The sequence below is a fragment of the Acanthamoeba castellanii genome (genome assembly GCF_000313135.1).
Source record: "Acanthamoeba castellanii str. Neff unplaced genomic scaffold scf7180000084523, whole genome shotgun sequence".
NCBI classification, from domain to species: domain Eukaryota; phylum Discosea; order Longamoebia; family Acanthamoebidae; genus Acanthamoeba; species Acanthamoeba castellanii.
The window spans coordinates 1-24,093 of NW_004457530.1; the positions used below are offsets into that span (position 1 = coordinate 1).

At 57.6% G+C, this 24,093-nt stretch overlaps 9 protein-coding genes across 9 annotated transcripts; 6 read left to right on the forward strand and 3 right to left on the reverse strand.

Annotated features, from left to right (window-relative positions):
- Positions 1-360: 360 nt before the first annotated feature.
- On the reverse strand, positions 361-2,118 carry ACA1_031780 (nuclear RNase Z, putative; the record flags this gene model as incomplete). The annotated part of the gene is made up of 9 exons (XM_004341182.1): positions 361-628; positions 718-804; positions 905-978; positions 1,098-1,238; positions 1,326-1,398; positions 1,475-1,566; positions 1,639-1,694; positions 1,845-1,935; positions 2,029-2,118. 9 exons carry the CDS (start codon positions 2,116-2,118, stop codon positions 361-363), a joined length of 972 nt encoding a protein of 323 aa, XP_004341230.1.
- Positions 2,119-2,572: 454 nt separating this feature from the next.
- Positions 2,573-4,964, forward strand: ACA1_031790 (RapGAP/RanGAP domain containing protein; the record flags this gene model as incomplete). The annotated part of the gene is made up of 12 exons (XM_004341183.1): positions 2,573-2,746; positions 2,769-2,850; positions 3,011-3,111; positions 3,200-3,273; positions 3,411-3,510; positions 3,591-3,687; positions 3,810-3,908; positions 4,005-4,130; positions 4,244-4,321; positions 4,446-4,512; positions 4,592-4,698; positions 4,831-4,964. 12 exons carry the CDS (start codon positions 2,573-2,575, stop codon positions 4,962-4,964), a joined length of 1,239 nt encoding a protein of 412 aa, XP_004341231.1.
- A 329-nt stretch (positions 4,965-5,293) lies between these two features.
- Positions 5,294-8,657, forward strand: ACA1_031800 (von Willebrand factor type A domain containing protein; the record flags this gene model as incomplete). The annotated part of the gene is made up of 13 exons (XM_004341184.1): positions 5,294-5,306; positions 5,475-5,558; positions 5,623-5,716; positions 5,986-6,125; positions 6,223-6,323; positions 6,434-6,661; positions 6,815-6,922; positions 7,062-7,231; positions 7,325-7,367; positions 7,457-7,565; positions 7,674-7,750; positions 7,826-7,893; positions 7,991-8,657. The coding sequence occupies 13 exons, from the start codon at positions 5,294-5,296 to the stop codon at positions 8,655-8,657; spliced, it is 1,902 nt and encodes a 633-aa protein (XP_004341232.1).
- A 542-nt stretch (positions 8,658-9,199) lies between these two features.
- ACA1_031810 (uncharacterized protein) lies at positions 9,200-9,864 on the forward strand (the record flags this gene model as incomplete). The annotated part of the gene is made up of 3 exons (XM_004341185.1): positions 9,200-9,379; positions 9,445-9,558; positions 9,580-9,864. The coding sequence occupies 3 exons, from the start codon at positions 9,200-9,202 to the stop codon at positions 9,862-9,864; spliced, it is 579 nt and encodes a 192-aa protein (XP_004341233.1).
- Positions 9,865-10,463: 599 nt separating this feature from the next.
- On the forward strand, positions 10,464-14,352 carry ACA1_031820 (SH3 domain containing protein; the record flags this gene model as incomplete). Its single annotated transcript, XM_004341186.1, has 6 exons — positions 10,464-10,475; positions 10,643-10,807; positions 10,923-11,141; positions 11,213-11,300; positions 11,397-11,961; positions 12,042-14,352. The coding sequence occupies 6 exons, from the start codon at positions 10,464-10,466 to the stop codon at positions 14,350-14,352; spliced, it is 3,360 nt and encodes a 1,119-aa protein (XP_004341234.1).
- A 177-nt stretch (positions 14,353-14,529) lies between these two features.
- On the forward strand, positions 14,530-16,008 carry ACA1_031830 (uncharacterized protein; the record flags this gene model as incomplete). Its single annotated transcript, XM_004341187.1, has 6 exons — positions 14,530-14,683; positions 14,780-14,943; positions 15,025-15,184; positions 15,291-15,515; positions 15,602-15,712; positions 15,926-16,008. 6 exons carry the CDS (start codon positions 14,530-14,532, stop codon positions 16,006-16,008), a joined length of 897 nt encoding a protein of 298 aa, XP_004341235.1.
- Positions 16,009-18,100: 2,092 nt separating this feature from the next.
- Positions 18,101-18,641, reverse strand: ACA1_031840 (uncharacterized protein; the record flags this gene model as incomplete). Its single annotated transcript, XM_004341188.1, is given in 4 exon segments — positions 18,101-18,119; positions 18,146-18,374; positions 18,391-18,568; positions 18,579-18,641. 4 exon segments carry the CDS (start codon positions 18,639-18,641, stop codon positions 18,101-18,103), a joined length of 489 nt encoding a protein of 162 aa, XP_004341236.1.
- A 930-nt stretch (positions 18,642-19,571) lies between these two features.
- On the reverse strand, positions 19,572-22,153 carry ACA1_031850 (Proteintyrosine phosphatase; the record flags this gene model as incomplete). Its single annotated transcript, XM_004341189.1, has 9 exons — positions 19,572-19,619; positions 19,759-19,968; positions 20,039-20,147; positions 20,236-20,329; positions 20,467-20,561; positions 20,620-20,699; positions 20,798-20,867; positions 21,041-21,117; positions 21,278-22,153. 9 exons carry the CDS (start codon positions 22,151-22,153, stop codon positions 19,572-19,574), a joined length of 1,659 nt encoding a protein of 552 aa, XP_004341237.1.
- A 347-nt stretch (positions 22,154-22,500) lies between these two features.
- Positions 22,501-24,088, forward strand: ACA1_031860 (slime mold cyclic amp receptor protein; the record flags this gene model as incomplete). The annotated part of the gene is made up of 6 exons (XM_004341190.1): positions 22,501-22,604; positions 22,681-22,804; positions 22,913-23,015; positions 23,096-23,453; positions 23,584-23,697; positions 23,854-24,088. The coding sequence occupies 6 exons, from the start codon at positions 22,501-22,503 to the stop codon at positions 24,086-24,088; spliced, it is 1,038 nt and encodes a 345-aa protein (XP_004341238.1).
- Positions 24,089-24,093: the final 5 nt, after the last annotated feature.

The window sequence follows — 24,093 nt, forward strand, 5'->3', positions numbered from 1 at the left end:
GAGCGAGTGGCACCACATGCGCGAGAAACGAGGAAGTGAACACACATACCAGCTTGTTGCCCGCCTTTTGCAGCTCCTGGTCGAGCTCGCGCTTGGAGTTGATCTGTCTAACCATGGCGTGCGGTGTTGTTTCGACTTAAGTTGGATTGTTAGGTGTATTGAGCCGGTTCCTCTTCTTCTCGTCCGGGTTCATCCGGTGCACCTACAGGAGTCCCGAAATGCGCGCGACAGACCACACAACCCTCGGCGCCCCACCACCCACCTCCCGGCCGACTGACGACAAGCGGTTCAGCACCGGCATCTGCACCAATCACACGCGGGCAGAAAATAAAAACAAAATAATACGGAATGTGAGGAACTTCATTCGCCAATCGGCCCCGCTCGAGCAGACTCGGCTGTGTGCTGGCCCAGGCCGGCGAGCCAGACGACCACGTTGTCGAAGGCCGGTCTTCGCTTGGGGCAGCCACCGGTGGCCGAAGCCGCGGCGTCTTCGGCGGCTTCCAGCTCACGTTGCGAGGCCCGCTCGTTGTCGAAGAAGGCGTGGATCTCGTCATCGCTGTACCGCTTGGAGAAGTGAATGAGGATGAACGTCGTGTCCCTGTGCTCCAGCGCGAACGGACGAAGATCACTGCATTAAAAAAACACAGTCAGTCTAACACGACACTCGATCACGAAACGAAAACGATCACGAAACAGCCAAACGACAATCGACTGTACCTCCAGTGGAGGTGTTGGCTGCCTGCCGCGGCGTCCTTGTGGTCAGGCTGGAAGAAGGTGCACTCGATGAACACCACCGGGTACGTGCTGTAGCCACGTGTTGCACACAGATTGGGAGGCGGGTCAGGCGACGCGTCATCGCGTGGCACGCGCCTGGCGCTTCACATTCCCTGGGGCGGGGTGATACCTGAGCAGCTTGCCGTGATCGACCAAGACCTTTCCCGTGGTGTCGCCCAAAAATGCCATGTACGGCAGCTCGGCCTTGGATTCATCGACACAAGAATTAGTAAGTCGTGTGCGCGTGCGTGTGCGTGTGCGTGTGCGTGTGCGTGTGCGTGTGCGTGTGCGTGTGCGTGTGCGTGTGCGTGTGGTAGTGATACCTCTTCGTTGAGTTCGACACCATCCTTGCGCAGCTGCCCAAGCTCTCGTCCGGACTTGCCCTTGAACTCGTCCTTGAGTCGTTTGCGCTTCTCGAAGAAGCAGTACCCCACGCTCGTCACCGGGTGCTCGCAATCGATCACCTGTTGTTGTTGTTGTTGTTGTTATAGTTGGCACCCGTCAGCGCTGCTCAGGCAACCACTGCCCCACGCAGTTGTGAAGAAGCGTACATGGGCCCAGAACTTGTTGTCGATCTGCACCGTTTGGCCGGTGGTGACCGGGATGTAAGTGTAGCCAGCGGACCTGCGCAGGCGACAGACCTTGAGCACAGCGACACGACACACGCGACACACAGTGACCAGAAGATCATCATCTGTACCGGTCCTCGTAGTCGTCAGACTGCTGGTTGAGCTTGTTCATGCCCGCCACGTAGCCGGCAAGGAATGGCACCGCCTCCGCTGGGGCGTAGACCTGGTAAACAAAGGCAGACGGGCCAGTCAGTCGAACCACAATCACACCACGAACGCTGTGAAGATGGCGCACTCGGAGAGGCTTCCGCCGGTCGACGAGAAGGGGCAGCATCATCGAATGGTCGGTGTCTGAACCACCGCGCGGGCAGGGCAGGTCAGCAAGGCGATCACGGCAACAGACATGAAACCGTTGGCCAGAGAACACGAATAAACAGAATAATAACGTCCGGCCAAATGAATGAGCAACCGCCCACAGCGAGCAGAGAAAGAGAGAAGTACGTGAGTGGGAGATGAAGACGATGTCGGGCTTGATCTGGGAGGTGGGCACCCCGGCGTCGAGGAACCACCGCATCTGCTTCACGTAGAAGCCCTGCGCACATAAAAAGAATTAGAAAATGAGCGTGTTTAACTATTAAAAATAAAATAATCAAAAAAAATAAATAACAGTCGGGGGGGGGTGTACGGTGGCTTCGCCGGCGCGGGAGTAGCCGGAGACGTGCCACTGGGAGGGCATTGGCAGCACCATCGCAGGCCAGTCCTTGGGTTCCAACATGTTGAGGTGCGGTTGTGCTTGTTGTGGTGGTGCTTGTTTGTTTGTTGGTCCTAAATGCCCCAAACAACCGCTGTTTTCTCGCTCGTTTCTGCTTTCCTATTCGCTGAACTGTCCTGCGCAGCCGGTTGGTCGGGGAGTTGCAGTGGAACCATTTAATATTAAATGCAGACAGTCTAGGAATGCGGGGTATGCTGTCAATTTTGGAGCGGTAACGGTAGCTACGCGCGCGGAACGAAGCAAACAACTCACCCGATCGATTCGACTCCTCAATCGTCCCATCCGTCGTCTTCTGCTGCATCTGGCTGGCAGGCGCTACTATTTGAACGCTTCTAGCTCTACCTTCAGCCCTTGGCTCATCTCGCCCCGCCCTATAATTTTTTAATTAATCTCATTCAATAATGTTTTCCTACGCGCCGGGCTGGATCGTCGAAGGCTACACGGACGACGATGACAGATGGAACAGTGGAGAGTCGTTTGTGGAGAAGAAACGAAATGGGACGACGCAATTTGGGCTTCTCTCCGCCTCCGCCCCCGCGGCATCCTCCTCTTCCTCTTCTTCCTCGTCTTCGTCTACATCTTCGCCACTCGCCTCTTCCGCCTCGGCCTTCGTCGGCCCCAAGGGCTCGACGTGCCCCTTCTATCCGCCTCAGCGCTCCATTCTGGCACAGCTCGGCGCCGAGGATCAGATGTATCAAATCTCACATTTCTACCGCCTGCACTACCTTGAGACTGGTTCGTGCTCAATCTCTTCATGAATTTATCCATTTTATTTATACGCTGCTCATTTCTGCTCGTCTCGCTCTCCACGAGCGAATCCTCGATTTGATTTTGACATGAAAGTCATTGTCGCGTGGTGTGTGGTGTGCCCTTGGTTTTTTCTTCGTGCCTGCAGCGCACAAGAACTTCCTGGTGCACGTACGCGGCGGTGGCATGATGATCGTCTCCATGTTCTACCACGACCAGTCGCACTACCATCTCCTCGTCCGCTTCCAGGTCCGCGGCTCTCGCCTCGATCTCCCACACTCCCGCGCCTCACGCCCCTCACGCGCCTCACACCCTGGCTCGTTACGCACATGCGCAGGGAGGCACGGACTTTTACACGGTCGACAAGCAGCAGCTCTCCAATTCCTTCTGGAAGCGCGTGCTCGGCATCGAGTGCGTTTTTTTGGCCCTGCTCGCTGCTCTCTCCCCTGTGTGGGCATTGTAGTAGTTGCGCTCGCCCAACCACTCACCCAATGTCGCTCATACGTGTGCGTGTGCGGTGCGTGTGCGTGTGCGGTGCGTGTTAGTAGGCCGGGCCTGCAGGATCTGCTGGGCATCGCCAAGCCCGACGTGTCGGTCACCAGCGTGGTTGCTCTCCCCAACACATCCTCACTACAGCGAGAGATCATCGTACCTGCCCTGCTTTCCCGCACGCGTGTCCGATGGTCGTGTCGTGTGTGCGGCGGGTGCTGATGACGTCGTCGTACCAGGCGCTGGACGAACCGGCTCCGCGTTCGGACGGGATCCGAGTAGGCGTGGTCTACTGCGAGGCCCACCAGACGAACGAGAACGAATTCTTTTCCAATGGTACTGCCTCGCCCTCCCCCGGCTTCGTTCTTCGCTCTTTTTCTCTTGCTGGCCTCTTTGTTTTGATTGCCGTCTTTCTTTCTTTCTTTTCTTTGACCCGCCTCTCTCTTCGGCTTGTCCAGTCGAAACGAGTCCCGAGTTTGAGCAGTTTCTGGAGCTGCTCGGGGAGAAGATCGAACTGCTCGGCTGGAACGGCCACAACGGCGGCCTCGACATTCAAAGTACACTGCATTCCTAGCTCGACGCGCTACTGCGGTGCCACTGCTACATATGGCTAACTCGTCGGACGCTGTGGTCGTTTGTCCCGACCAACGCAGAGGGCCGATCGGGCACGCATTCGGTGTACACGCGATGGCGGGAGGAGGAGATCATGTTCCACGTCTCCACGCTCCTGCCGCTCTACAAGAAGGACCCGCAGCAGCTCGAGCGTAAAAAACACATCGGTATGTCTTTGGCCACACATGTTTCGTGTGTCGTGTGTGTCTTGTTGCGTGTGTGGTGCTGGTTTTGACGACTCGTTTGGTCCGTGTGTTTTGCCTGACCCACATGCACATAGGAAACGATCGGGTGGTGATCATATTCAAGGATGGCGACAAACCCCACCCACCGGATTCCATCGCCTCCAAGACCAACCGTACGCTTTGGCCTAACTCACGCACACGCGACACACACACACACACACCACACTCGATTCGTTCACGTCATGGCTGTCGCAGCTCTCTCATGAATGTTCATGCGTGTTCTGTGGTGCGATACAGAGATAATGATCCTGATTCAGGTGTGTCCTGAAGCGGAGGCGCCAGACCGAAACAACACCTACTACAAGTACGTGGGCGCGCTCACAGCGAAAAAACCAGTGCCCCACACCCCCCTGCTGACTTCACAGCTTCGGTGTCTTCTGCAGGGTGTCAGTGGCGCGCAAGAAGACGATGCCCAGGTTCGAGCCGCCCATGCCCGACCCACCAATTTTCTGCAAGGGCGAAGCCTTCCGTGAGTTTTTGTTCTCCAAAGGTTCGTCTTCTCCTTCTCCCTCCTGGGCGTTGGCGCTCGTCTTGTGACGGCGAATGGTTGGATGGTTGTCATGCATTGTGTGATGAAACTACTTCGTATTTGCTGACGTGTTTTTATTGGGTGTGTGTGTAGTTTTGAGCGGGCTGGGGGCGACCCACTACTCGCGAGAGTTCACTGCCCTGCGCAAGCTCTACGCGGAGAGCTCCCTCAAGAAGTTTGCCCAGGCCCACGAGCATCGCCACGCGGCCGATTCCTCCTCCGTGTGAGGCAAGGAACAGAGATATCTTTCTCTCTCCTCTTCTCCATTTTCTTCTACTACTCTTGCCTCCTCCTCTTCCATTGTTGCCTGATTGTAGAGAAACCCAAACCGAAATGTACTGTACAGATAGCCCACCCCAAGCTCCCCACCAAAAAAGGGAAAGAGAGAAAAGAAAAAAAGGAAGGGAAAAAGGGAAAATAGCAAGTTTGTTTCTTTTCACCAAAGGGTGGTCATTCACTTCATCCAGCAAGTTGATTTATTTTGAAGAGAACAACCGGTGGTTGCCTGACCAAACAAAACTTGGACCTGGTATCTACCACACCTACGACGCCCAGGATGATGAGCATGGGTACTCACTGCCTCTCTTCTTGTGTTGGTGTTGTTCTTTGCTGCAGGCCTCGCGCACGTAAAGACACCAAGCAACAACATGTCATCTATGTGTGGTAAACATAACATGTCTCAGAATATATGCGCAACTTATTTTCAAACTGATACAATGCTCTTTTTATTTGTGCAGCGAGCGGAGCGAAGGACACGGCCAGCTTTGAGGTGCGCCTCAATGAAGACAGGCTGCCCTCCCTCTCTTCCATCACCCACGAAGGTACCCCCTTATGCCCATCTTCTTAAAAACAAAATGTAAAATAAATGAAATATATTGCACGTAGGGATCTTCTACGAGCACTACTTCGACGTGGGCACGGAGGACGTGGCCCTGTTCTCGTGCGACTGGTCGTTCGCCTCATCCAAGGACCCCATCAGGTGCGTCGCTCTTCTCTCCGTGTGCGGTGTGTGCGGTGTGTGCGGTGTGTGCGGTGTGTGCGGTGTGTGCGGTGTGTGCGGTGTGTGCGGTGTGTGCGGTGTGTGCGGTGTGTGCGGTGTGTGCGGTGTGTGCGGTGTGTGCGGTGTGTGCGGTGTGTGCGGTGTGTGCGGTGTGTGCGGTGTGTGCGGTGTGTGCGGTGTGTGCGGTGTGTGCGGTGTGTGCGGTGTGTGCGGTGTCGTTGTGAGGTACTAAAGTACATGGGTGACAGCGGGGGGATGGAGTACTATGTGGGGTGCGGCATGCGCTGCAAGCTCGACGGGGAGGGCATCAAGAAACACGGTCGGCCGCCCGTGCAGCTCTCTATTGTGCTGGACATCTCCGGCTCCATGGGCTCGCCCTTCCGCCACGGTTCGCCACAGAACTCGTCGTGCGTGTCGTGTGTCGTGTGTCGTGTGTCGTGTGTCGTGTGTCGTGTAGACTCATCGCGAGGCGATCTTCTGTGCAGGCGAAACCAAGAACAAGCTCGAGGTCGCCAAGGAGTGCGTGATGACCATGCTCGACAACCTCAAGCCCACCGACGCCTTTGGCCTCGTCCTCTTCGATCACGTATGTCAACCGATCGATGACACGACACGCACGCACACGACAGACGACACCGCACGCGCACGACACACGCACACACACAAAAACTTAGCAATTGTGCCTATGGCGCGCAGAGGACAGAGGAGGTACAGAGCATGCAGCCGGTGGCCTCGCTGGACATGGCGGCGCTCAAGGCCCAAATCGCGGTGCTGGAGCCGCGCGGCAGCACGGAGATGGTGCAGGGTCTGCTCGGCGGCGCGCAGCTCATCACCGAACACCTGGCCCAGCTGCAGGGCACCAAAAACACCAAAAGCTCTGCTACCGCCGCCTCCCGCCGCATAATGTTCCTCACCGACGCACGAGTGCGCCCCTCCCCCATTTAGCCCCGGGTGGTGGTGGTGGTGGTGGTGGTGGTGGTGGTGGTGGTGGTGGTGGTGGTGGTGGTGGTGGTGGTGGCTGTTGGACTGCTCGACCGCTTTTCGCTCACGCGTGTCGTGTGTCGTGGTGTCACACAGCCGTCAAGTTTCGAGAACAAGAAGCTGTTGGAAGTCTGCCAAAAGCTGTCGGAGAAGGACAAGATCTTCACCACCTTCATCGGCCTCGGTGTCGACTTTGGCGTCGAGGTATCTTGTTTCTTACATATTTATTGTTTTTTATTTCTTCTTCTTGCATTGTAGTTATTTATCATTTCTTATTTTTGTTCTTCTGGGTGGACACTCACCTCTCAATCCTATGGCGGTGGTTGTTCTGTGCGCGGTCCAGTTGATCGATTCGATCTCGCACATCAAGGGGTGCAACTACTTCACGGTGACGTCGTCGCCAGAGTTCAAGAAGCTCATGGAGCAGGACCTGGAGTACGTCGTCACCCCGTGCTGCTTCGACGTCGACATCAAGATCGTCGAAGGCAGCTCCTCTGCCGTACGCGTCCAGCGGTACGCACATTAACAACACACACACACACACATACACACACACACACACACGACACACCACACACACGACTGACACTCCACGACGCTGTTCAGGGTGTACGGTTCGCCTGGGAATGAGATTCCCCAAGATGGCCTGGTACGCACACACATCACCTTCACCGCGCGCAAGGTGCAGTGTGTGCTGACGAAAAATGTGTGACTACTACAACCACCACCACTCCTTAGTTGATGCGGATGCTGAGCGGCTTCCCTTCGGCCAAGGACGAGAACGGAGGCACCAAGGGCGGCATGATCCTCGCCAAGATCGCCCCAGCGGCGCCCACGTCGACCCCTCGTACGCTCCTTCCCCTTCGCCTTTGTGCGGCCCTGTGTGTGTGTCGTGTTGTGTGTCGTGTGTGTGTCGTGTGTCATTGTTGCAACTGACCTTCGCAACAACCCTCAGGCAAGCAAACGCTGGAGCTGGTGGTGACTTACAAAGACGTCGACGACAAGAAGTACGAGGTTAAGAACACACTCGAGGTACACGGCCTCTCCTCGTCATTGACACATTACACGGAGGTCCAGGCTGACGCGGCGTCGCACCAACGTGCGCAGATCGAGTTCGGAGCCGCCGAAGAGCACTACTCCAACAACGCCGTCCGCAAGGCCATCCTCCTCACCAGGTACGCTCATCGACACTCAACGCCCCGTCTCGCACAGTGTGTGTCTGCGCGCACACGCACACACTGAAAAACAAACACGAACACAAATGGGGTGCAGGTTCGTGAATGGAATGAAGTGGTGGATCAAGGACCACCAGACCCGCGAGGAGCCCGGCCAGACGGTGTGCGACTCGGCCGGCATCCCGCCGCCGCCCGTGGGCGACTCCCAGTCGAACCATCACGGCTCGCTTCGTGTGTCGACGCACTACAAGGCGATGCTGGGCCGCCTCCTTAACCACTATGAGCGCGCCACCGAGCAGCTGCTCGACGCTGGTGACATCGACGACCACCTTAACGAGCACGCCCGCCAGCTGGTGGGCCTCGTGCACCTCGTGGCCGCGGAGGACATCCGCCGCGCGATGGCCGCGGTCACCACCGACGACGAGGTGGCCTTTGGCACCGCCGACGGCGGCGCTCTGGTCGATGCTGACGTCATCCAGCGCCGTTGCGAGGCCGAGCTTAAGGTGGCGGACCTGAGCACCCACCACGCGGCCTTCGAGACCGAGGTCAAGCGGCGGCTCAAGAACGTAGTCGTGGCCCGCATCAACCAGGAGGGCAAGGAGCGGCTCAAGGACGCGCCCCGGCGCGCCGAGCTCGTGGACGAGCTGGCCAAGTTCCTGCGCGACAGGCCCGACCAGGAGTGGAGCCAGTGGAAGGCGATCGCCGAGGCCGAGATGACCAAGCTGGTCAGCGGCGCCCCGCCTCGTCGCTTCTTCGTCATGTAAGAGACCTTTTATAGTGTCACCCCCCAAATCACATTGCAACAGTAGATAAATGTAAATGTAGAACGTTCTTACATTGGCGAACGAAGGAATTCAAAGCTTGTTGTTGGGTTGGTTGGCGTAGCGAGCCAGCGAAATTCTGGCAACTTCTTGTTGGCCGTGTTCAACGAACGATCAATGTCACACTTGCATCCTTTCCCCACGCACGCCATTCTGGCCCAACCGTAGTCCATTGTGATTCTCACGCGCTCCTCCACATGTTGATCCGCCACCGTTCACTAGTCACCCCACCCCAAACATCTCTGGCCATCGCCGCTGGTAGACCCCCACCCTTTCTTTCCAGCTGGAGAAGGTGCTGACCTCAACTGCCAACCCAGGCGTATGGCTGCTGTTGGCTCTGGCCACGGGCTGTGCGGGCGTGGGTCAGGAGGGCCAGGCGCCACAGAGGAGCGCCAGCATTGGGGTTAGCCACGACGAAGCCGCCTTCCTCCTGGGCTTCTGCCGCAACCTTGTCTCCTCCACATCCCCAGAGGCCAAATCTGGGCATGACGACCTCTTCAAGTACGCTACTGCGCTTCTTCTCTTTCGCTTTGCTTTCTTTTTCGACTAACAAAACAGGCTTTAGCAGGGCTGTGGCTGGAGGCGATATCGTGTTCAACGTCACCATCGACGCCCCGGCATTGACTCTCCCCAACATGCAGCTCACAGCCCACAACTTTGATGTGGTACAGTCCAGCACCGTATGGGTTGTTCACCTTCGTCATCTCACCCACCGGCTCACATGCCGCAGGACCTGAGCGTGAGTCGGTTGCACGTGCCGATGGTCAACTACGCGGCCTACGGCGGCCTCCTGCTCGTCCAACTCTTCATGTTCGTGGTTCTCATCCTGGCCCACCTCTGCGTTGTGCGACCGCTACAGCGCCAGGTTCGCCGACTGCGCGCCATCCTGGCGAAGCACCACCTCGAAGACGACGATGAAGGCCTCGATGACAAGGCCGGTGCTGGAGACTACGTCATACTGGAGAAGGACGGCGTGCGGTATGACGCCGACGGCGGGGATCGGAGGCGAGCGGGCGGGTTCGGGCGGCACGAGCAGTCGTGCGAGGGCTGCGGGCGTGGATGCGCCGCCGATGCCCACTTCTGCGCGTGCTGTGGGCGCCCGCTCTCTCTCCAGCGCCCCGCTCCCACCACAACGCACTCCCACAACTGAAGGCTGTGTCGGACCCAAAAAGAACGAAAGCGACAACTTGTACATAATGAAGGCGACAGCTCTACAAGCTTAGCTCTGGACCTGGAGTACTACCCACATACCCAGATGAAGTGATCTTGTCCGCGGCATAACGGAGTCTGCGGAATCGGAGTTAAAAAGATATCCACCAGTTGGCCAAACAGATGGGGCCGGAGAGATCCAATGTTGCTCTGTGCGACGAAGGGAAGCCGGTCACTGGCCCCAAAGCTGGTCCTGACTCCTGGACTCCTGGCGAAGGTCCGCCAGAGTGCAGCCCTGGCCAATCGCAGCTGGCGCAACGCTGCACGCGCCTCGGGCCGAGTGTTCTGTCGCCTCCGCCTGCCTCTTCCCTTCTCTTCTCTCAGCTGGTGTTGTCTTGTAGTTGGTCCTCCTCCTCCTCCTCCTCAAGCAACCTCAAGGAATTCGTCTTCATCACTCCCTATCTCTCCACATACCTCTCTCTCTCTCTTTTGTTCAACACCAAACCGCCCACCTTCAGCTTCAGTTCCACCAGGGGGAAGAACTGAAACACTCAACTAGCTGTACATTACCACCCACATTACACACCACTCTAGCACGAGATGGATACCAAGGTATGTTCCCTCTCCCTTCTTCTACAGCCCATGGAGCTGTTCTGTGGGGAATGTCCGTCTATTGCTTGGCCTCTACAAGTTTGTAGTGGTCGTGTAGAGGAGCTCAAATCTTCATGGAAAGGACACAGGATTGATCTTCCTCCATTGCCTATGCCGTCGCGGTGCAGATTGAACGGCAGAGGTCTGTCTCTGATGCCGACCAGCAGCCGCTTGCCGTGGGAGAGAGCGAAGGCGTGCGCGTGGTCGCCATGTGCACCTTCGAAGCTGTTCAAGACTACGAGCTGGGCTTCCGTCAGTACGACGTGCTCACCGCCATCGCCAAAGCCGAAGAGGTAATCCCTTCCCTTTGCGTTTCGTGTAGCAGTATATCTTTTCTTCTCATTTTATCAATGATGGAGGCTGACGCAGCTCTCGCCAATTCAGGACCCATCGTGGTGGGTCGGGCAGATTGGAGGCAAGATCGGACTCTTTCCCTCCGAATGTGTGGAGATTCTCAAGGGCTACCCCGATCGGCTGCCCTTGTTCAAGATCTTTCTAAGCGATGACGGCACCGACGGTGGCATCGATGTCCTCCAGATCAGTAACGACGACGTTCCCGTCCACCAGCAGAAGCACATCTCACCCTCGGCCTCTACCGCGTCCCTCGTCTCGTCCTCGTCATCCACGGTACCCCCCCGCGGTTTCCACAATCTCGTCTTGCCCAAAGCAAGTCTCATCTGTTGTGGCTCTCAAATCAGGAGGTGGACACCACCCCGAGGCAGCGCGCCAGCACCCACCCTGAACCCGACGTGGCCGTCATTTCCTGCTACCGCTGCAACGCTCAAGGTTTGTTTTTTATTCGCTCTGCGTGTGTCGTCGGTGTCGTGTGTCGTGTCGTGTGTGTCGTGTCCTGCTGCGTGAGCTCTGACACCACACACGCAGTGAGCATCAAGAAGGGCCAAAGCTTCTACCCGTGCGAGTGCGGTGCCAATGTGAAGCGGCCTGAGGTCGACGACGAGCACCAGCATGGCCAGGAGGAGACCCCGTCGGCGGTCAACACCAAGAGGCGCCGATGCAACACGGCCGGCGCAGCCGTGGGCGGCGTGGTGCGCGAGGAAACGCCCAAGCAGCGGAAGAAGCGGGAGAAGCTCGAGCGCGAGCAGAAGAAGAAGCAGGACGAGGAGGAGCGCAAGTTCCGCGAGCGGCGGGACAAGGGCCGCCTGAGCGCGTCGCAGTGGAACCGCCAGGTCGACAGCGCGCGCGAGCGGCTGTGGCGCGCGTCGGTGATAATGACCGGCCCCAACGGCGAGTCGACCAACGACGACGGCTCGGTGTCGATGCTGTCGACCGACGACAACATCTCGACGGTGGGCTCGAGCGCGTTTGACGTCGACACCTTCGAGGACGCGCGTTCGGACAGCCCGCGCGACATCTCCTCCTTCTCGTCGGCCCTCTCCGGCCGGTCGCTCTCCCGCTCCGGCTCCCTCACCAGTGTGTCCGTCAACCCGTACGTGCCCACCGCACACGCCGCACACACCACACACACCGCACACATCGCACACGCAACTAACGATTGTGGACGCACAGTGAGTCGGCCAAGACGAAGCGTGACAAGAAGAAGACCAAGGAGCAAAGGAAGAAGGAGAAGGAGGAGAAGAAGCGGCTCAAGAAGCTCGAGAAGGAGGAACGAGAGGAAAAGCGGAAGATGGAGCGGGTGGGCCGGGAGAAGAAGCGACGCAACAGCCTCTTTGGCAGCAGCAGCGGGAGCATCGCCACCCGCAAGCAGCGCGACAAGCTCACCACCGCCAACCCGGCCGCGGCCGACAGCGTGACGGTGACGATCAACCCGATCACGGCCCACGCGAAGAAGCAGCAGCAGCATATGAAGGCCAAGACGATGGTCAAGACCAAGTCCGGCAAGGTCATGTCGCTCGAGGAGGTCGAGCGCGAGGGCAAGAAGTCCAACTGGGACGTGTCGCGCCTCTTCTCGGTGCGCATCGGCGCCGGCGCCGGCGGTCGCGTGAACAAGCAGCAGACCCAGAAGCAGCGCAAGGCCAGCGTCGGCGCGGCGGAGGCATCGCACGCGCAGGTGATCCAGCGCGCCGCCCAGCAGGAGCGTGAGCTGCAGGAAGCCGCGCGGCAGCTCGAGGAGGAGCGCAGGCGGTTCGCCGAGGAGCGCCAGCGGTTCGAGCAGGAGCGGCTCAAGGTGATGCTCATGCTCGCGCAAGACATGGAGGGCGTCAAGATGGCCCGCGACGGCACGCCCATGTACCCGTCGCCGGCCAACCACCCGCTGCTGCTCGTACCGACCGAGCCGTCGCCCATCGCCTCGTTCGCCGCCAGCCAGTCCTCGTTCACGTGTCTCCCCACGGCGACCGCCACCTTGAGCGCCGATGCCCTGGTGGCCCCGCACGAATCTTCATCCACGTCGGTGCTGCCGCACACCACCTCTGCGCCGACTTACACGCATCACCAGTCCGGCGGCACCTCGAACTCGACGCCGTCGCTGCCCTCGCTCTACAACCCATCGCTGGCCTCGATGCCGTCGTCGGTTGCCATGCCGTCGGCGGATGATGCTGATGACGGCAGCCCGTCGTCGTCGGCCGATGACGTGGACGTCAGGGAGTCGGCCGAGGCCGTGCCGGCGTCGCCGCGCAAGCCGCCGTCGGGCGGCGTCTTCCTGCCCTTCCTCATGGCGCCGCGAGCTGGAGGACCCCAACAGCAGAGGAATGCCACGAATGCGTCGGCCGGCGCCCACCAGAAGGCGGAAAGCGAGGCCGCCGCGGAGCTCGAGGAGAAGCTGCTCGACCAGCTCAATAACGCCAAAGACGACGGCGACGACAGCCACATCGACCAGGACGCCGAGGAGGCCGAGAGCGGCACGAGCAGCGATGAAGAGGAGGATGAGCTCACCGACGAGGACTCGACGTCGAGCGAGGAGGAGGTGCGAGTTCAGCCGGCCGTCGACAAGCTGATGCGGGAGAAGCGGAAGATCACCGTAGCGCCCATCCAGGGCATTTCCGACATGAAGGAGCTCGACGACGACGATCGCCAGCAGCTCGACGGCAGCTGGATCACCGCCATCAGCCCGCGGCGGCGCGAACGTGACCAGCATCAGTTGAAGGCCGTCGCCGCCGTCGTCGACGAGGGCGAAAAGGAGATGAAGGACGTCATCGTACGACCGGGCATGTCGACGGCGTCGTCTTCTTCATCGACGTCTTCAACGAGTGTCGCTGCCGACAAGTCGAAGAAGGTGAGCTTCGCCGCCGGTGGGGCATCATCGTGGACGACGGCCGAGAGCCCGCGGCGCATGCTCGAGGCCCTCCGGGCGCAGGGCGCGTCGCAGGCCGAGATCGACCGCGAGCGCAAGCGGTTGCTGGCCGGCAATGTCGCTGATGGAACTGTCGGCGGCCGCGCGTTGACGCCGGCGGCTGCGGCGATCGCGACCAAGTACGAGGAGGAGATCGACCAGCTGTTGGAGAAGATGAAGCAGCTGCGCGACCGGTCGAGCAGCGACGACAGCTGGGACACCTCGAGCGAGAGCGACGAGGACCTCAACGACGACAACAACGTCGACGACAAGGAGAAGCAGAAGCCGCACGACATCAGCAGCGACGACGACGATGAAGAAGTGGCCGACGATGACGACGAGAGCGAGGCGGAGGTCGTGATCCCCGAGTGGACGCGTGGTCCGCCCAAGAGCCTGCAGGAGATGAGGGAGTACAAGGACTTCGTACGGGCGCGCTACGAGACCGAGAAGCGCGAGACCGAGCGCATGCTGCGGCGCAACCAGCGCGAGATGCGAGCCCGCGGTATGACCCTGCCTTCCACCACCACATCGGCCTCGACCTCGCACGCGCCCAACCACGCGGACCACCGGGCGTCCTGGATCATCTAAAGATCCCATCCCTCTTCTTCCTACCGTCATCATATCGCCACAGCACCTCTCTTGTCCATACACCCTCCTCCTCTTCTTCTTTCTTTGTAGAGTTCAAGCACATCACCAAGTTGAAGCAATAATGATTCAACCTGTCTATTGCTTTTATTTGCTTTATTTTGCCCGCCAAGAAGAAAGATGTGGTCGGACTTGCCTTTGGAGGTGAAGATCAAGATTTTCGAATCGCTGGCCAACGATGGCCTGGGCTACACAGAGGTGTGCCGCGAGTGGCGCGATCTCCTGTGGCAAGAGCGGTCGCAACTCGATCTCTCTCTTCGCGCCACTCTCTCCGGTATGATTGACACCTTGAAACAAAGATTTTTCATCTTTTCATCTTTTCATCTTTTCATCTTTTTTGCCTTTTTCTGTGCTCGTTGCGTCTGGGCAGATGTGTCGAACGAGGAGGCAAGTCTGCGGCGAGTGCTGGCCCGCTGCCGACGCTTGGCCACGCTCATCCTCTCTCACTGTCCGGTCAGCGACGACGTCCTGTCGGCCTTCGTCCCATTCGGACCCACCCTGCGCGTGCTCATCCTTTCTTCCTGGTATGACCGCGTGCGTGTGCGTGTGCGGTGGTGCGTGTGCATGTGCGTGTGCGATGATGCGCGTGTGGCTAAAGTGCGGACCAGTCCGCAGTTGAGCAACGACGGACTCGAGCGTTTGGCCGCCACCGGAGCCCTGGCGCGGCTCGAGCGACTCGAGCTGGGCGGCTGCGTGCGAGTGACCGGCCAGGGCGTGGCCCACGTCGTGTCCCACTGCCCTCGCCTGCGCAATCTCAATGTCTCCGGCGTGTGGGGTACAACACGACACACACGACACACACGACACACGACACACACGACACACACGACACACACGACACACACGACACACACGACACATGCTCAGATGTGCGCTTGTAGGCTTCGGGGATGCGCACATGAAAGCGGTGGTGGAGTCGGCTCGGGAGCTGACGCGAATCGACGTGGGCGGGACGGCCATCAGCAACGTGGGCCTGCGCCACCTACTCGAGAGCGAGTGCGCGGCTCGGCTCAAGTTCGTGGGCCTGGCCCACTGTTCCCATCTCACGGCAGACTCGTCGCAGGGCGGCATCGTCGACCTGGGCACCCACTGCCCGTCCCTGATTGGTCCACCACCGCCATCATCATCATCGACACACACACACGACACACACGACACACACAACCCATCAACTCATCACGCGCGTGTGCAGAGCTGGACTTGAGCGGCCTGACGCAGTTGCAGGACAAGACGCTGTGGTTCCTCCTGGAGCGATGCCGCAAGCTCGAGGCCCTCAACGTGGCCAAGTGCGAGAGCCTGGTCAGTTCGCGCACGGTGGCTTGGATGAAGCAATCCCCCTGGCTACGCACTGTTTACATCTCCCGGTACAAGGCCACCTATTTATTTATTTATTTGGTTTCTATTTAAGGCCATATGTGCAATTTATTTCATTGCTCATCATGGCGGTGCGTGCAGGTATCAGGCATTGTACTCCTTCATGAAACAACAGAGTTTTGCAGTGCTGCTTGATTGACAGAAGAGAAGATGAAAAGGAAGCCAGCCAAGTCACAAAGGTGCCAGAGTCTGAGCCAGTGCTACAACTCCACAGTCTCCAACTGACTCACAAAGTCAAACAGACTGGCAGGTAACCCACTAATGTTAATGTTGATGCTGTGTGAGTGAGATGAGAAGGGAAGGGGCTCATGAGTGGGCAGCAACATTGAGGGAGGAGAAACAATTTCCTGCAGGTGTGATGTGTGTGTGTGTGTGTCAGTACCTTGGTGATCCCAAGTGAGAGAAGATGAAGTGAGCAGACCCTGAAGCACTTGTAGAAGTTGGCATGCACCCATTCCAGCTCCCACATGGGGCTGAGGTGCTTGCCCCATCTGTTCTCCTTGAGTGTTTCCTTTGCTGTGGTGATCTTCCCCTCCACCCCAAGATTGTGGATGGCCTGCTTTTGTGCCTTGTATGATGTAGTAGGATCCCATGGCTGGGGCTCTTGGCCTGCAGGAAACTGGGCCCTCTTGAAGTCATCCCAATGGTTATTGCACAGGCAACAGCAATGGAGGCCACTGGTGATGAGCTCTGACCATGCACACATGTAAGTCAGAATGGACCCCTGCTTGAGCACAACTGGGAAGGGGTGCATGGTTTGTGCAATCTTGGCAAGCCCTGGATGGTCACCAATAAAGGCAAAGACTAAGCTGAAGCACTTGATCTCATTGTTGCAGGCATGGAAGTAGATGTGCATGCCCTGCTTGAGTTTCTGCATGGGCTTCACCACCACCTCATGCAGGATGAGGAAGAAGGCCATATCACCCTGGGGCACAATGCAGACCAGCTTCCAGCTGCTTGCCTGCCCAAGCTCGCAGGTGGAGGCATTGGCAAGACACATGGAGATTGCTATTTAATCCTTGACCCACAACAATGCTGACTCATAGGTGTTGATGAAGAGCATGGGTGTGAGGAGGAGCCTGTTGATGTTGCCATTCTCTGACAGCATGGGCACACCAGCATGCACTTCAGCCAAGCTGTGGGTACATCAAGCAACATTGTGTTTGAGCTTGGCCCCATGCCTGGTGGGTCATCCCATGAGGAATCTGCACCATAATCAACCAAACTTGTGCTCATTTGAAATGAGAGGTCCAGAAAAGTGATTTTGTTTGTGAGTTTAATGAAGCCCATATAAATGGTTTGGACAACACTGATGACACCAGTCTGTTTCTGGAGGGTGTGCAGATACTGGTGTTACAGCCCTGACAATCTGCACATGCTGCCAGATAGTTAGTGAAAAAGAGTCACTGACCCTTTTTTGAACACTTGGTTTGCTCTTTATCATTCAGTTGATAATTGATTGTTGCAGCATTCACCTTCACATGATCTGTGGGCTAGGAGGAGAAAAATTAGTAAACATTCTATTGTGTACACATACATGATAGAATGTCCTACAGTTTCATAGCATAATGGGCTTTGATAACAGCATGAATGCAATGGGGCAGTTACCACCTTCAGGAGCTTCAACAGTTCCTTGTTGTTGGCCATGGCTGATGGCAGGGTGACTTGCACCTACATGTACAAAAACTGTAAAACAGGACACTCACTTGGATCATCCAGAGTCTACTTCTCTTTCCATCCTTTATCCTCCTTCCCCTTGCATCTGTCTCCAACAGCACCAGATCAGCATACAAAAAATTCCTCTCATCCTCATAGCAACAGAACCTTGTCAAAGGACACATAGGTGTGGTGCTCCTGTGCACTGCAAATTGTCAAGTAGGTGAATAAAAAACAGGGCTGCACTCTCCTTGCACTTGACAATGACAAGGAAGACAGATGAGGTTCCCAGTCAGTACATTTCTCAATCTGAACAGCAACCACACACAGTTGCCAGGAGTCATGATGCCATGCTCCTTGATCCCCTCAGAAGGGAGGAGTTAACCAAAACAGTGAGGAGTTCCACTACAGGCCAATGGTGTAGAGAAGGCAGTGTTGTAGAAGATGTTGGCCTCCAGCAACAGCAGCTCATATGTATCCAGGAGCACCAGGAGGATAGGGTGTGCAGGTGTGCAGCCTCAGCAAGTAGGTGGAATGCCAAAATCACAAAGTTTTGGCCCAGTGCCTCTCAAAAGCAATGACATGTCCACATGTGAGGAACTGCAGAAACCTGAGAGGACAAGGAGAAGAGCCTGCCTACCAAGATATTTCCACTGTATGATCATGCGCCGGTGCTCGGACTTGAGCACCACGCGCAGCCGGGCACCCTCTTTGTGCTCCTCCCGAAATTCGGCGTAGCTGGTCATCCGCCAGGCGCGGCTTGACCCCGGCCCGCTTCCTCACCTCGACGTCGGCCTTGGCCATCTGCCGGTCGTCCAAGAACTCGTTCACGATCTGGGCGAACGACGGCGGGTCTTGGTGGTCGACGTCCCACTCGTCGCTCCCGATCGTTATCTGGCGGCCGCTGATGCCGCAGAGCAGCTCTTCGCCAGCTTCTGCTTCAGGTTTCACCGACGCGCCGGGCCAGCCGTCTGAAGGCCTCGACGTCCGCCTCGACCGCCTCGCGGAATGCCAGCCGCACCTCGCCCGATCGACACCGCGCGGCGCCCTTGTGGAGCTTCGCGCAGCTGAAGTCCTCCTCGGACCCGTCGATCCGCCGCACGAAGAAGCACGCGTCCGGCCCGAAGCGCTGGACGAACAGCCGGCCCGCCCTCGCCCATCATCTGCTCGGCCTTGGGGTGGTACCGCAGGGCTTCGGTCATGGCCTCGAAGTGTTCGGGCGAGAGTTCGACTCGGGGGTAATGCCGACGGGCTGGGCGAGGGCGTCGGCGAGGGCGTGACGCTGGCTGACGGGCTTGGCGAGGGCGCCACGCCAAGGCCGCAGGTCCACCCGCGAACTGGGCCTGCGTGCCCCAGCACCGGGCCTGGCCCATGGTGGCGTCGAGGCCGCAGCTGAACGACTGCCCTCGGCACACCTGGGTCAAGCGCAGTCCGGTGGCGCCACCGGCCAGTCTGGCCCGCCCCAGCAGACCACTTCACCCGTGCTGCGCAAGGCGCGTGGTCCTCCCCGACGGCGACCCTGGTGAAGGGCGCCTGGCCCTCCAGCAGAGCGGCTGCGCCCCAGACCCCGGCAAGGTCACTGCCAGTGCCCAAGTTCCAGCACCGCTTGTTGAGTCTGGGGGCTGGAGGCGAGGCCGGAGCTCCAGCAGACGGGGGCAGGGCCGAACTGAGTGGGACCTTGAGCGTGGACCACCCCCCGACAGAAGAGAACTATGGACAGCGAGAACGAGCAGGACGGCGTGGGCGAGCGGCAGCTGCTTCATGTGGTAGCTGGGTAGAGTGCGAAAGAGAAAGAGAAAGAGAGAGACAGGTCTATGCGTTAACTTTTCTTTGATATGTGGAAACTTCAAGTTGGAAGTTGTGAGCAACCAAAACGAAAGGTAAAGGTAGTAAACCCAGCCAGCAAGTAAGATCTCTCAATGTTTGTGGGTCTTCAATAATAAATAACAAAGGCAATAATTAACAGGTGTGGTGAAAGTGAAGAAGAGGATGGAGGAAAGAGTAGAAAGAGAAAGATGAAGGTTCATCGAGCCAGCAAAGCACAGACGCGAGGAGAGAGAAGCGTGAGTGTGTAGGAGGAAGCTAGAAGTCGTCATTCAAGAGGAAATCCGTCAATGGGAAGGAGAAAGGTGTCACAGGTCGTTGAGGAGGTCGTGAAGGAACTTGTACTGACACTTTGTCTGCACCATGCCCGATCTATCACACACAAACCACGTCACGAAACAGCCGGATGTCAGAAAAAGAAAACAACAACAACAACAACAACCAACAACAACCAACAACTACAACCAACAACCAACAACAACAACGGGAGAGAACGTGCCTTTGTTCTCGCAGAACAGCCACGATGGCCTTCATATCGATGTCCTCCTTACTCTTCACCGTTTTGAGCTTGAGCTTTTCAGCCGCGATGTGGGCTGCAATGAGGGTGCCCGTTCTCCCCAGACCGGCGCTGCAGTGGAGTACAATGGGTCCGTTGGACTCCGTGCTTCCGGTGATCGTTGGCTCCTTGTTGAAGCTCTCCATCAACTGTCACAGTTCCGATGGTTGCCAAAGATTAGTCGCCGACCAAAAAAAACACGCAACACGCAACACGCACCTCGAGCAACTGGGTGAAGGCCTTGGTGTTTTGAGGAACGCCAAAGTCGGGCCATCCCGTGAAGTGAATCTGAATCACCTGCCGCTCCACATCGGGCTCTTCGTCGTTTCTGTGTCCGGTTCGAGCAACGGACGATCCATTGATGCGTGTGAGTTACGATGGTCAGGTCGCGCGCGGTGGGTGCGCGGTGTGCGTACCGTAGGCGGAAGTGACGAATCGTAACGTCTTCGTCGCCCTCCTGTATTGTGGACTTGACCAGGCTGACCCTCATCTTGCCGTACTGCTTCCACCCTGCATCGTCGCCACCAACGTCTAGGTTGACTTAGTCAATTGATTATTTTCAATTGTAAATGTTCCCTCAGGCGTAATATGAAAACCGAAGGCTAATGGTAGGCGACAATGAGCGACGAAAGGGAGCGAGAACGAACCACCGTCCTCCCCAGAGAAGCTGCCTCGCGCCCTCCCCAGTGGACCCTTGCGCGGCCAGTATATCTCGGCCTTTGTTCTGTCGTTTTCGGTCAACCTGCATACATCGTGAACCATTCTTAGCCCGTGCGTGCGTGCGTGCGTGCGTTTCTTACCTCGTAAGCATCATTATCACGCGAGTATTTTGCTCCCACACCATCAGCCAAAAATCGCTAAACGTGTTCGGCAGAGGAGCCTGCAACACAAGAGGAGATAAGATGGGCTCAGTATTAGCTTTGTTTAAGCCGAGAAGAAGAAGAAGAAGAAGAAGAAGAAGATAGCAAGAATCAGTACCTGGGCAGCAATATACTGCGTCTGCTCACCCTGAATGTAGTTGGCGTTGATGTAGTCCGTGTCTCCTCCCTTTAAAACGACCCGCGTTTCCGGATTCGGCAGCGCATTGCCGTAACGGTTCTTGTCTCTGTATGTGTGCGGAGAGCAGGTCAGCAATCGCACAGCACAACAGGCTGCACACCATCCTTGCCGCTAGCGAGCGCGTGTGTGGAGCCATTTACGAACGGAGGGGGGGCAATGTACCTGTTCTTGTGTTGCAGGGCGAAGGAGAAGTCTGGCTTCTGCTTCTCCTCCGTCTCCAGAGCTAAAACTCGGAACTCCTACGTAGGCACAGAGGGTGTGTGAGAAAGAGGGCAAAGCGTGGCGCGTAGCGTCGCAGCCGCTGCTGCCGTAGGGCAACGTTGCTGGCAAATCCGCAGATTTTTGGCTCTACTCGATTTTTTGACGGCTTTTGATGCACGATGGGGCGAGGAGGGCTACCTGAGAGACTGTCCAATCCTTCTTTCGTCGCCGCTGCTGCCGTAGGGCAATGTTGCTGCCACTGTTCGGGTGGAGAAGCCCCCTTTGGCCGCTCTCCTCCTCGGATTCGGAGTCATCGCTGCTACTCGAATCATCTGAATCCGTGGTCTCTTCCTTCTCGTCCTCTCGCTCACTTTCTCGCTCCATTGGGTCCTTCTCCTTGTCGGGCGTTGTGGATGGTGATGGCGACGGAGATGTGTAGGATGAAGATGGCGACGAGCTGGTCGATGAGGCGCTGCCGCTGCCTGTAGAGAAGGTCTTCCGCTTCTTCTTCCTGCCATCCCCGCCATTCTCATCGTTGCTGCTCGTGCCCTCCGAGGAGTAGCCCTTGCTGATCTTGCTGTTCATCTTCTTCTTTTTCTTCTTGTCCTTTAACGCCTCGCCTCCCTCATCGCCGCTGGCGGATAATTCCTCAGCTAGGATGCGCTCTCGCTCACGTTCTTCCTTCTCCTTCTCCTTGCGCTCCTCTCGCTCTTTGACCTTCTTCTTGAAGAACTTCTCCATTGCAACCTTCGATCCCAGAAATCGATCCACCACCTTCCCTCCGCCGTCCTTTCCTTCCTTGCCGATCTCGCTTCCCTTGGGACTCTTCTTGTGCTCTTTCTCCAGCTTCTCCAGCCTCTTCTGCTCCTTCCTCTCCAACTTCTCCAATCGTTCCCTTTCGATCTTCTCCTTCTTCTCGGCCTTCCTCCTATCGTCGGACCGGTCTGATCCCGCCCCCTTCATTGAGGGCGATGGCACTCCGCCGGCGAGCTCGGGTGCATCGCTGACGACAATTGTCGGCGCGGCGACGCCATTCGGCGGCTTCGGCTCGCCTCCGATCGCCAACTTCTTCATTGCTCGATGCCGTGTACTCGTACAAGGTCCCCCTCGTGCGGTTGTATCGATAAATTGATTTCTTTTCGGGAATCGAGCTGCACCGCGGAATCAGATGCGCAGGCTTTTTCTGCACGATAAAAGATGTGATGATCTATCGAATTGGCCCCCTCTCTCGCTCAGATGATCATATGCTACTCGGCTCCTGCCACCACTCTTGCAACAACAGATGCAAAAGAAAATGAACGTGTCGACATAAGTTGCTTAGACACCGGCAGCAAAAGCAACGAAATTTCATTCGGGGATATAACCGGTTGGCTGCCGTTTTAATTTAAACGCCACGGCGTTGGGGCGGAAGGGGGTGCAAGATGGAGGGGGAAGAGCTGACGCTGCTCCTGGTCCGGGTGATCATGTCCGGCATCAGCCTGGTGGCCTGTCTCCTCATGCTCGCCACCCTATGCGGCTTCCGCAAGTACCTTTTCCTTCCTTAATTTATTAAATCGAAATAAAAATGAATAATAATAAATGATTTTTATATTTTAATAAAGGTACCAGACCGTGGCTGGTCGGCTGGTAATGGTCCTGACGTCGATGGTGGGCGCCTCCGCATCGGTCAACCTCCTCACTCCGTTGGTGCACCTCAACGCCGGCCTGTGCATCTTCCAGGGCGTCGTACGCGACTCACCCATAGCGCGCACCGATCACACGATCCGCACCTCATCACGCGCACACGCACACGCACCACCGCACACGCACACGCACCACCGCACACGGGGACAGGCCATGCAGTTTGCGGATTCGGCGTCGGGTGTGTGGACTGTGATCATCGCCGTCAACGTGTTCCTCATCGTCGTGGCCAACTATCGCGAGACCGACAAATTCGGTACCCAACTCTCTGCTACTCACTCCACCATCAGCACCTGATGGTGTGTGTGCCGTGCGTGCGGTGTGCGTGTGCGATAGAGGTGTGGTACCACGTGGTGGGCTGGCCCATCGCGGTGGTGTTCACCGTGCTGCCGGCGACCACGACCAGCTACGGGGAGACGGCCATCTGGTGCTGGATCCGCAGCGACGCCACGCTGGGCAACGTGTGGCGCTTCGCCTGCTTCTACGTGCCGCTGTTCGTCTGTCTCCTGGCCATCGCCGCGCTCTACCTGCTCATCTTCCTCCGGCTCTCTCACACCTTCGCCGAGCTGCCGGGCTCGGCCAAGTCGGCCAAGGTGGTCGAGAACGAGCGGCGCATGCTTCGCTCGCTGGCGGCCTACCCCCTCATCTTCCTCTTCGTCTGGCTCTGCCCCACCATCAACCGAATCTACGGCTGGTGCGCTTGTCGTGTGTATCGTGTGTGTGCGTGCAGAGTGTGTCGTGTGTGTCGTGTGTGTGTGTATGTGTGTGTGCCGTGTGTGCCGTGTGTGTCGTGCGTGTCGTGTGGCTGACAAGCAGCTGAGCAGGGCGTCGGGGGATGACGAGGTGTTCGGGCTTCTGCTCGTCCAGTCGTTCACCGTGGGCTCGCAGGGCCTCCTCAATTCCCTGGCCTATGGCCTCGACTCGCACACCCGGAGGCGGTACGTCTCGCCACACCTTCTGGTGATGATGAGTGCCTCCCCCCCTGCGCTTCATTCACCTTCTGGGTGGCTGTGCACGTGCACATGTGTGTGTGCGTGTTGTGTGTGTGTGTGTGTTGTGCGTTGCCTTGGCTTTAGGTTGTGTGGGCTTCTCAGGCGCAGGAAGCAGCGACCAGGCCGTCAGCTGTCCCACTTCCGACAGCGCCGCACTGTGCGTGCCAGCAAGGCCAGCACGGCCTACGTTCTGCTCTCCGACGACGACGATGAAGTCAGTGACGGCGACGATGCCGCCACGGCGTACACCACGATAACGACTGATGAACTCTCCTCCTCCACCACTTCCTCCTCTACCTACTCCTCTTCCACCTCATCTGCTCGATCAGAACCATGACCTCC